We start from the raw sequence: 12,235 nt of genomic DNA, 5'->3' as shown, positions 1-12,235 counted from the left end.
TTTATTTGTGAACAATAAGATTTATTTGAGCGCAGCATGTTTTTTTGTGAGTGATAAGATTTGTTTGTGTGAAACATGCTTTATGCATTTGCAACATGCTTTATGTGTGTGCGAAACATGCATTTTTGTACACAACGTTTTGGCAGAAAAATCACTCCATAAATAGAGGTCCATAAAGAGGTATATTCACACACATTATCATGGCAGGCTGTCATTGGTTTGCAGGACTTGTTAGGAGATAATGATCCAAATTAGACCCAGCAAACCGCTTACCTTCCCCTAAATTCAGTATCACAATTCTTTCTGAGGCACTGTATTATCTCGACAATACCTTTTTCAATATTCTGACAGATGTATAGTTTTTCGTAGGTATACAAGATATTAGCAGCTTAGCGTTATCAAATAATTTTAGCTTTTAAGCAGAATACTGATCATCAGCCAATATAACTCACTGAGATTAAAGGTATTGTCTTTGTTAGATTAGGATTATGCCAGCAGGGCATGGGTCTGCTACAGGACAGAACCTGAAGTGAAAATGATTGTGGTATGGATGAATTCAAGAATCTGATAAACAAACTGGTATCTGCAATGACTGCAAAGGACTGGAGGCAGAAAACTAAATGGTTCCTTTAAATCTGTTATGAGCATGTTAAGTTGTAAACTAGGGGATGTCAGACAAAATTCCAACATTGTGCTTTTTCTGGTTTGGGTCTATTTTATTGTTCTCATTGAATAGCCATGCAGTGGACAGGTTATGAGCAACAGTTAGTTTACCAAAAAACATCATCTAATGGCAGCTATTCAGATTGAGCTTAGTTTTATAATATTTTTCTTTCACATTAAAACCACTTTGATATCACAATATCGCAGTTCACCCTGCTAGCTTTGTAGCTATCACTTTTGCGGCAAATGTGTCGTTGAACACTTGTTTAGTTTCAAATGGCACCGATTTATAACAAATGGAAATAGAAATGTGATTGCATTTATTCCAACTTGATCCTAGTAGTAAAACAATGCTATCAAATTTAGTTTATAATTTTAAGTGATAAATGTTTTCCTTTGAAGGAAATATAGATTGCATTGACTCATTGCAGCTATTTCTCATACTGAGCAGACGTGGTAACTCTGGAAGGCAAATATTCCAATTTAAGAGTAATTAACTTAAGATTTCTTTGAACAAGCACATTTAAATTAATATATTCTTGTATTTATATATCTTTTTATCGGGACAACAACAAAGCTGTTTTTGACTTGGCAAATTTGAATTAAGTGCAGCTCTCTTTGGATAAAAGGATTAATCACCCGCAAAACATTATTTTGACCATGTACTTGCTATTTGTTTAAACCTTGCTTTGCTGTCAAAAAAAACAACATATTAGTGGCGCCCTCCTCAGGTTGATACGGAGTTACTGCATAATTTCTTGGCTTAGCTGATTTTGTAATGTAAAAGGGAAACTGACTTCAGCAGCTCCACCTTGAGCAGCTGCTCTCTGACAGTATGAAGGTTTATGCAATATTTTTCTCTCAAATATTTTGTCTTCTCCTAGAAGATCATGCATATTGCAATGCATTATTAAAGGATAGTAAATATTCTCATATTTTTTCTTCAGTTACCATCTGTTGCAAAATGATAGATATGTTAAAGATGAATAATTAATTAAATACTTTTTGTTTCATTAATAACTGTAAAAAAATTTTAAGTTTGAGGGAAGTGCTCCATTTTTTTTTCTGTATCCAAACATCTCAAACCCAGTTAGGCTAGAAAATTTCTTAAAATGTCTTCAATTTCTAAACGACTTCACAAAAGATGAAAATTACTTCACTTAAAAAAAAAAAAATTAAGCTATTCCTGCTTTTTGAAACTGATGCTGTTTAAGGATAAGAACATATTTGGACGTCCCGGGAGATTTTTACATGTTCAAAAAAAGGAAGGATACAATGATGTGTTTGCTGTGAATGTTTTGGAGTTAATTTCCTCGTAAATTTAACTTTGTTGAAGCAATTGGAAAAAATATAATGTACATTTTGTATCATTCAGGGAAAAATGAATAATGTATACCCTCTGTATTTTAGGGATATATTTCCTCCAAGAGGAAGTGAGGATTTAAGTGCTGCTGTGTTGTACTCTGGTTTCTCTACAGGTAAGTCAATATTTTTACACAATATAATTTTAATAGAAAAAACTGATATCTTGTTCTAATGATTCCCTTTATTTTCATATACCATATATGTGTTCATTTCTTAGATTTTTTTTAAATATTAAATTGAAAGGGCCACCAGAATGAATACAAGTTGCTGATATTTATTATTTTAAAGATATTTTTATATTGTCGCTGGAAAGTTCATCCTTGATTCTAAATATTCTAACAAAGCTGAACTTTTGAAATCTCATCCAGCGAAACGAAGGGGCAATTTAAAATATCATTCATATCAGACATGACAACAGACAAGAAACGCAGAGTTCTTATCAGTTTTTGTATAATAAAGCATAAAATGAACCACAATGACATTTGGAAGCAGATTGCAAATATATATATTTAAAACAGTCATCATAGGCATGAATGCCAAATTAATATTTTAATTTATTTACTTTTATACAAAGTGTATTTACATATAGTGATTATGTAGATGGATTCTCCTGGAGACACCATGGTTACAAAAACAGGCCAGCCATTGTGGCATCTCATAAAGAGACCCAGTTCTACAATGACCAATCTATATGAATACATTTTAAATGAATTACAATGTTGTGGGTTGAAGTATCTGCCTTTTATGCTGGATTTTCTCTGACATTGAAGAAAAACTATTGCTCATGTTGTCAGGATCTGCAGTGTTAAGTGACCTTAACATTAGTGATTGAACAATAAATCAAGGAAACTGCTGTGTGCCGAGGTCTGTACACTTTGGCTCCTCACCGGCAAAATTTAAAACCCTATGTAACTAGTCCGCCTTAACATTCAACACTTAAAAAAATAATGCAACTTTTTTTGGCATTTACTTAAACATATTTAGTTGCTATAACAAACTTGTTTCCTGTTAGCAGGGTAGGACATAAAACAATCACGTTAAAGTAACTAAATATGATTAAGTAAATGCTAAAAGCAGTTGCATTATTTTTTTAGTGAACTTGCAGTCAGATATGAGCATTTAGGTTTTATTTTAATTCACAGTATGCTGTGAATAATGTCTTCTTCTAACAGATTGGTGGTTCATTTTCTAGATCCGCAAGATAAGGCAATTTAATTTGTAGAATACCATTCAGTACATGGTCAATTTAAAGGGCTTTACTTGAATTAGATAATGAAATAGAAAAAAATGAAAGCAAAAAAATTGTAAAATAATTGGACCACAAAAAAAAAGAATAAATGCAAGTAAAAAAAAAAAAATAAAGTAAAACAATTGGCTCACAACCTTAAGCTAATACCCCAGTTAGCACATTTTAAAATGGGTTTTTAACTTTGACTTAAAGGAAGTCTGCTCTTTGAACGAATTTGAAAAATCATAGCTAATTATTAATAAATAAATAAAAAATCTTGATCTTGTATGAATCTTGCTGCAGGGATCTTGCTCCCAGGGGTATTTTATTACTTAGTTTGGGTGCAGGATTAGACATCAACAACTGTTTTACCTCCAGCACATATATGCTGCATACATGCATTCACAGCACAGCACAACACAAGACAAATAAATATCTCTTAGATTAGCCAAAAAACAAGAAAAAAAAGTCCCTCATTAAAATTTCTTAACAGGACTGCTCTGAATTAATCCTGAAGGTAAGAGCTGGCGATGAGTGAGCTTGTAAAAGCTACCCAGCTGTGCCCTACCAAGCAGAAAATATCAGTTTACCTGCTAGAGAGTGGTGTTTAAACAGAACTCAGAAAAATGTACAGCAGTTACCTCTACAGCAGTTTCCATTCAAAACAAACTTTGTTGTGTGTGTTTTGTGTATCACAAAAACTGCAGTACATTTTATATATAATACCAAACTAAAACCAATCAAGATTTAAATTTACGGCTATTTTAATTTCAGAAATGAGTGGAAAATTAATCGAAGCATAAGCAGCGCATCTTTGATTTTAAAGCAAAGTCTTGCGTATAAATTGAAAAAAGATGAGACCAATTCAGAGATGCATTATAATGTTCAGAGCTATGTCTGAAAACCAAACACATCTAATCAGTTGAAGGTATTCATGCAGGGTTGATGACGTGGGTCTGTTTTACAAATGTGTACCCACCTTATGCCAGGTACAGGTCATGCAAAGCAGGGACTTTATTATGGTCACTCATTCTGTACCCAAAGCAGTTATAACTTAGCGTACCACTGAGCCAAGCCTACAGCTGCAGCCACAGGCTCCCAGTCTGCAGTGAACGTCATTGATTGCATGCAGTGTGTTGCAAACAATGGAATTATTGATGGTAACATAAATTAAAATACTTGAAATCTGTTTAAAAGTCATCACTGTTATTAAATAAAGATATATAGGAACATATACTGATGCATTGTATTTTTGTCCAGCCCTAAATGTAGTAGTGTAGTGTAGTGTAATGCTGTATGGGGCCCTTTGGACCCCATAGAGCATTACCTAAAATGACTGTTGCGAGAACTGCTTAACTATAGAGTTTTACTGTTTTCACCATGACTACATTTTCTGTTTTAGCTAAACGATTTTGTTACCATTTATGCTTTATTCACACCTATATTGGTTGAAATAAAGATAAGATATTACTTCTAAAACTCACCCAGCTTAAATTCTTTCTATTCAGTCTTACAACGTTTAAGAAGGAATCCTTTAGATGTCTGACATTAGGTCTTAAAATATTAACTGCTAAAGCTAAATCTGGCTTAAAATTTTACTGCAAAGGGACCTTTAAGATCTGGAGTATTTACACCCTGCTAGCCTGCAAATTGAAATGACAAGCTGCAGTAAATGTGTCCAGAGTCAATTTTGGCTGGAGTTCAACAACAGGGGCAGCATTTTTTTTTTAAAGAGTCACACCAGGACATTCCAGAAGTCCATTAAAGTCTAAAATCCCCTCTGGTAGTGCATTTAAACGGGAGGGCAACTGTCAGTTTACATTTTAACTACACATATCCAACCCTAGTTATAACTATTGACCAGATATTTTATAGTCTGTCAGTTATTAAACTTTTTTTGGATTTTAAGAAAAAATTATATATATATTTCAATAAACTAAAAACCTGGAGTTAAGGGCTTTATAAAAGGATTCTTCTCCCTTTGTACTTGAAGGGTCCATCTCTATAAAAAAAAAAAAACTGAAGAAATATATGGAGAAGACTTGGTATGATGCTTCCCAGCGATAACAGGAATGTTTGGTTGGGAGGAATCTTATGGCACACAGTTTGCTGCAGTTTTAGGTCCTAATTGCTCCAGAGGCACAGCTTAATCCATGAAATCGGAGCACAGAGAAGGTCTCCCAGCAGGACATTCAGAATACATCTGTTTCACTGGTGTCTACTATTTGAGCTGCAATAACATGAGAATAAAATGAGTTTTTTCTACTTTGATGTCAGGAACTGCTTCAAATCAATACAGCTGTCCAATGTTTGATTTAAAGATCTTTGTAGTAAATAAGCTTTCATATTAACAGTCTTGGATGGTTTCCAGTGCAGGATAAGCTGTTATATTTCCTGCAAGCATTTCAGTGTGAAAGGTGGATGTGATCATGATGACATGGGGATTTTCCGAAGGGAACACACCCACCCGCTTCATCCCTCTTTGTTGAAAATCATATTGTTACGGGAGCATTTCAACACTGCAGATCAGGGGCATCAAATTGTAAAATGTCTGCATGGACTTAGTGGCTTAAAAATGCAATAGTGTTGTGTAGGGGATCTAAAGTCTACGAGTCTGACCCCAGTGTAATTGCATGCCAGCACAAAGGATTTGGGCACTAATGCTTTGGACAGAGAGCGAGCAGAAACAGAGGGAGGGGATGCTGACACATTACAGATGGTCCTTAGTCACTCATTCCTGCTGGTTCTGCTAGTCAGCTGTTGTCTGTCTGCGTCCCTTTAAACCACACCAGCCATGCTATAACTTTTTAGCTTTTTTGAGGTTTTGACCCTCATTATGGATTTGGGGGGAATTTTTCTACCGTTCAGAATTCTATATGAATATAAAGTGAAAAGAAAGGTATTAATTCTTATTATGTCTCATGTGTTTGCAGAAAAAAAAAGACACACTTCATGTCAGAACTTAATGTTCCACATTATCTACTTCATTTCCTCACTTTTACACACCACAGCTTTTATCAGATTAGGTCATCATGTAACATTAGGTTAGTGACATCATGTCGGTGGGTGATGCTGTTTATCTGCAGAGAAAGAAAACTAGGTTTGACTCCATGAGAAGATGTGTGGGGGTGATCGAAACATGTTTAGAATTGGTGCCGAACAGCTCTAATGGTTGGATGCAGGATAATATTACGCAATTGGAAAACACAAGTACCATATCAATGGTTGAATGGTTTAATGAGATGTCCAAGATTGCCTCTTATGAAAAGTTATGCTATAGAATGATAGATAAAGAGGATGTCTTTATGAAAATTTGGGGGGCTTACTTAGAAATTCTACAGTAAGAATTCTCCCCTGTTCACTTGTGGATGTTCAGTGTTTGTCTTTGTTTAATTTATATATGTGTAAAAACCAATAAAAAGTGAATTACAAAAAAGAAACATGTTTAGAATGGCTTGGCCAAAGTCCAAACTAAAATTAGGTCCAACAACTATGGCAAGACTTAAAAACTAATGTTAGCAGCCATCATCTTGCCAACCCAACTTAAAGGATTTTTTTTAAGAGACCTGCCCTTTTCACTTAAAAAAAAAAAAAAATGCGCGTTCAAGAGCATGAATGAGCCCATTTATCCCCGTGCATGGCCTGTTTAAAACGTGCTGTTCTCATAGCTCATACATGCTTACTGTGTCCACGTACAGCGGGGACTATATAGCAAACTCAGTTAACTGACCGTTTGGACAATGATCACTGCTTTTTGTTCTGTTGGTCACGTAACTCTTCCTTCACTGTGCTGTAACTGCGCCATCTTTATTAGTCACCACTGTCGGGTAGCGACAACAGGCCGCTGTGACAACAAATCCCAGAATGCTTTGCGAGGAGAGCTCTCTGCACAAAATATTCTGGGATATATCTGCCTCTTCTGAGGCCTTTCTTTTCTCCTCATACACTTTAGAGAAAGTTTTTCTCTTACGACCTCTGCCATTTTAAAAGAACCGTAGTGAGGAAGGTGAGCTTCAAGGACTGTCTGAAACCGTAGCTCACCACAGATATGCAGCTGAAAGTGCGCATGATCAGAAAAAGATAGCTAACTGGACGAGCATGAGGATGGCCTTGCGTAAAACTATCCCCAGAATGATTGACAATTAGGAGGACCACTTATTTAGATGATCCACCCGGAAATAAAAGATTGCCTTCTATACATTTAAGTTTACATTATAAAAAAAATAAAAAAAATAAAAAAAACTAACTGCAGATAATGGTGGCTTCTATAAAGTGTTGAATTGGCAAGGTTAAATACTAATTCCCTGTTGATGTTTGTAGTTATGATGTGACAAAATGTGACAGGTTGTCGGGGTAACAATTCAGCTCAAGATTACTTAAATGGCCCTAAGAATATTATTTAGAGTCATTTCCCCTTTATTTGTTTCTCTTTTAGTTTCCGTTTGAGTTCATTCTAGGTCATTGTCGTGCCTTTAGAACTTGTAGTTCTGGGCTGACTGGGTCTGCACATTAACTCACATCCCCCCCTTTGAATGGCCGTGTACTTTGGCTGCATCAGACAGTCAGATTGGTACACAGGGGGCCTGGGGGCGCTCTGCCAGACTGGCTGGTTTGATACTTCCTCTCCCGGCACCAGGCAGAGCAGGCCTCCCCATGACCCCTGTTAGATAACATGTCTTTGCTGACAGAAAGAAAATCACATACAAACAAAAAACAATCACAGTACCTGTTTTGCTTTTTTTTCTGTTCAGCAGAGCAAGGAAGGAAATCTCCAGAACTGAAAGATGTCAACATCCTCAGTGGTCAACCCATGCAGAGGTAGCAGACATTTCTTATAATTCCATGGTGTAATACGAAAAAAAGGGTGCTTTTGACAATTTCGGTACTAATGCCATTTTTTTCATTTTTTTTTTTCAATTACAAAGAAAAAGAGCCTTCAGATACACCCCTGGAATCCTGGAAAAGAACAATGGCCTGGATAGTGAGCAAGAAGAAAATCTGGATGGCAGCCCTGCGAGTCCCATCCCTCCTTACTCCTTGAAAACCAGCAGTTCTGAGTGGAACAGCTCTGATGATCTTGCTGGACCTCTCTCTGAGCAAGAAGAATCCAGTCAAACATACTCTTTGTCACACAGCTATCATCCACCTCTACCCCCAAAACCCGGCCTGTCTGGCATCTCTCCCCGCAGCCAGCCCAAAAACGCTCTGTCTGTCCTCCGGCGTTGGATCGAGACACCCACTGAACACAGGCTTTCCTCCGATGCCAGCTCTAAGTCAGGCTCTTCAGACCAGGAGAGGAACGATCTTTCAGCCAGCGAGAACGAGGACAGATTACCAAGTCCTAAACCCCAACCAGACGACGGTACAGACTCCCTGTCCTCCTCTCTGACAGATATGGTCCTCCCAACCACTTTCTTCTCCGTGGACAGCTGCATGACAGACACTTACCGGGCCAAATACCACAAGAAACCAGGTGTCTACAGGAGAGCAGACGACCCATCCTCATCAGGGGAGAGTGATGCAGAAGGAATGGGTCACAGTTTTACAAATGCTCACATTCAGCCCACAGAAACCTCCAGAAGCAGAACAGAAGCAGGTATGGAAAAATGGTCCACACTCGAGCCTTCTTTCTAACAAAAGCAAAAGGAAAGACAAATTTCTACTTGAACTGCATTTTGCTGTTAAAGATGAAAAAATATATTTTTATGGTGGCTTTGTAAGGCACTAGAGGATTTTTCTTTGTAAAATATGCCATATAAATTACATGTATTACTTACAATTACTTAAAATGATTAACTTTTCTTTTTTTGCAGGCCAATCTACTGCTAAGACTATTGCAAAGTGGAACCCAGTTACTCCCAAATTTCTGGATGAGCATGGTTTCCTATGATCAAACATTGTTCCTGTGACTGGATGCCGAATGGATTGACTGCTACACTGACTCTTTCTTTGGAATGTGTGGATCTCCTCAAAGTGTGTGTAACAAAACAGAATGCCAAAGAGATTGCAGAAAGAAAGGCTTGTCTTTATCGCACATTAGAGAGCTAAGGGTACAAAACGTCTTTAGTACTTTGTAGGTTTGGAGGAATTATACCGATGAAGAATGCGTCACATTAAGCCACTTTAACAAACGAGAGATTCAAATAACAAATCACACAGATATATATCATGTTTCTCCTTGTTTTGTCTTTTATTTCACTACTCCCATTGTAGTGTTAATGTGCAGTTGCCCGAGTTCACTTTCTTTTTTTATGTTCAGGAAAGTTCCCATTCTCGTTTGTTCTACCGTCACTGTTTTGTTGCTAATGATGAGATGTTTGCAAAAAAATAAAAAATAAAATCAAAATTAGGCCAGAAGATTATATGAAAAATTTGATCGGGAACTGTACAGCACATCCTGCTCTGTTTATTTCTCAGTGTGTGAATTTCATTCAATATTTTTTTTGTTCCATTTGTCCTTTAACTCTCGCTCCGTTTTATGGGCGTAGGTGCGTCGCAGTTTAACAGTCGTATAGAGAGCAGATTTGAGAGGCTTACTTTCCTTTTGGTTTGGATGTTTTATATTTATATATATGCAGCAGACTAATGCACAGTGCCTTTACTATTTTTCTAAGTCGAGGTGAAACGACAAAGATTTGAGTTCTAGAGCTCTTTGATTTTAAAGAATTTTTTGTAAAGTTTAATTTTATTTTTTATTAACTGATGTCTAAATAAACAGCTTTATTTAACCATATCTTTGGTCATGAGTGGTCATATTTTAACATGGTTTTGGTACTGAAATGCTGAGCTGTTTAACAGTGATATGCTGTAAAAAGATAGGATTTGCTGCCACTTACTGGTTGCATATTATTTTATATTAGTAGTGTTCCAAGTTTACATTTTGGTACTAAACCCTTGTAATAATAATATACTTAGAAAGAGCTAATATTCACTTTTGATATCCAGAAAAAAACAAAAACAAATGTTTTTCATGTCAGGTTCACCCTAACCATATGGTAAACTGTTTCATATGTCTGTTTTTAGGTGCCTATACATTTTAAACATGAAGTGGTTCTATTCAATATCTAGACAGTTTCTTAACCTGTCTTTATAATTTCATACAAGGTTTCTGAATATAGAATATTAAAAAATTGACTACAGGAAATTTCATTTTTGGTATTTTTCTCCTTTTGGGTTAAATAAGGTAAGAAATCTCAAGACATTCCAGGACTAGTGGGTGCATTTTTTTTTTTGTGATTATTTTTTCAGAAACAAGTTGATGTAGTACAGGATTAGACCTCATTTAGTGCTAAGAAACTTTAGAGTCTCTGTAAGCATGTGCTTTCTATTACACATGGAATGTTTTAATTATAGGGTTTATAAATTATCTCCAAGCAAAATAGAAAGAATGTAGAAATGTAACGACTTAGGAATCTAGACCTGTTATTCTTTATTCGATTTCAAGTTATTCAACATATTTTCAATAACTTGCAGTGACACTCAAGGAAAATATTAAAAGTTTGTGAAGAACCTCGTCGGCACAGCAACCCACTCTTCTTAATAGTGCCCTCTAGTTGTTGAGATTCTGGTTTATGACTATTAATGCCTGAGCTTTTCAATGGGATTCAAGTCTGCAGAACTTACAGGATAATCTATTTGAAGTACCACAGCCCACGCAAACCATCCTTTGATAATACAACCACCAAAGACCTGAGGGTTTGTTTTCTTGTTTCTTTATGAAGATTAAAACTAGGCCTATGTTTCCACAGTGCCGCAATATTAGATTCATGTTATTAATTGTATATGGGCTTTTCACATTACTATTTAGAAGATTTAGCACAATTCTGTATTGGCTGGACAGTCAGTAACACTGCCACATCAAAAAGCTCACCTGGTGACAACGGTAGCCAATGCAGAGTCCTTTCAACGTCTGCACAACCCATGGTTTCTCATCCAAAAGTGATGCCCTGTCCCATTCGAGACACTGCCACCTGTGATCAGGTAGATCTACTGATCATCTATCAGTCGGATTGTGCTGATACAAGCACTTGTATAATCTCATGTAATATTTCAGGTTTCCAAAAAAATCAGCCATGAGCTTGGACTGTGTTGAAAACTCAGAGACCTGTCTGGTCTCTCTGTAACATTGCTAGAACTTTCTATTGATGCTATGTGATGTTCTAAGCTTCATTGCCAGTAGGTACAGAATCACATTTAGTCAGTTGAATTCAGAAGTTAGAAACGGTTGGCCTGAAAGCTTAGGGTGCACTTTGGAATTTAATCAAAATATGTCAAACTTTTGTAAGTTGTATTTGATGTTAAATCTATCCTGAACAACACCATTCAATCATTTTTACAATCTTTCCCTAATCTGCATCTGTGCCAAGTTGTCACCACATCAGGCGTCTTGGTGATTGGTTACATCTGAAATAAGTTTACCAAAACTTGTTCCACCATTCATTAGAGGGCAGTAATGTGGGTGACAGAGGGTCTTGGCATCTATTCTCTTCTATCTATTGAAGTTTGTAGCTGTTAAATTTAATGTAGGCTATCTCCTGCTAAGTGTGTCTCCACCATCTTTTACAGTGGGACTGTTAGCCTGGGCTCCTCCGTATGTCACTAGAATCCTCAGTGGAGGTCAAAAGGGTTCTCTCTTTATCTTACTTATCATTTCTCCTGCTGTAGTGGTCATGATCTTGGTACTGATGACTGGTCTAATTACTCATTTCATTCACCTTTCTATTTCTGCCTGTTTTTTTATTAGCTCTCATCTGATGTGTTTCTGATTACCTGATCCTGACCTGCTGGTCAAACACTGAGCCTGCCTGTTCCTGTCCGATCTGTTTGTCTGACCTGGCTTCGGACTCTGGCTTGTTCTCTGGGCCTGCAGCATCTGGGACCCTGGTGGCGCCTGCCACGTCTTGTTGGCAGTCCACCAGTTGGATCCCACCTCGTCCTCTGGACTAAACTTGCAAACCAAGGGTGATAGACTCCCTAGCT

General features: G+C 36.8%; 1 protein-coding gene across 2 annotated transcripts in view; it reads left to right on the top strand.

Annotated features, from left to right (window-relative positions):
* LOC119771482 (inactive ubiquitin carboxyl-terminal hydrolase 53-like) overlaps positions 1 to 9,989 on the top strand; it is a 48,955-nt gene extending 38,966 nt beyond the window's left edge. The window contains exons 14-17 of one of the 2 annotated variants that reach the window (XM_038267510.1): positions 2,074 to 2,141; positions 8,011 to 8,074; positions 8,182 to 8,852; positions 9,070 to 9,989. In XM_038267510.1, coding sequence (XP_038123438.1) covers positions 2,074 to 2,141; positions 8,011 to 8,074; positions 8,182 to 8,852; positions 9,070 to 9,146 — 880 coding nt within the window. In that variant the 3' untranslated portion in view covers positions 9,147 to 9,989. Of the gene's footprint in view, positions 1 to 2,073; positions 2,142 to 8,007; positions 8,075 to 8,181; positions 8,853 to 9,069 lie in introns of both variants that reach the window. The other variant, XM_038267509.1, reaches the window with a different exon arrangement.
* Positions 9,990 to 12,235: the final 2,246 nt, after the last annotated feature.

The sequence above is a fragment of the Cyprinodon tularosa genome, unplaced genomic scaffold (genome assembly GCF_016077235.1).
Source record: "Cyprinodon tularosa strain WSP-4 unplaced genomic scaffold, ASM1607723v1 ctg674, whole genome shotgun sequence".
In the NCBI taxonomy this organism is placed as follows: Eukaryota; Metazoa; Chordata; class Actinopteri; order Cyprinodontiformes; family Cyprinodontidae; genus Cyprinodon; species Cyprinodon tularosa.
The sequence above is the reverse complement of the archived record's forward strand: the minus strand, read 5'-3'. Positions and strand labels throughout refer to the sequence as shown.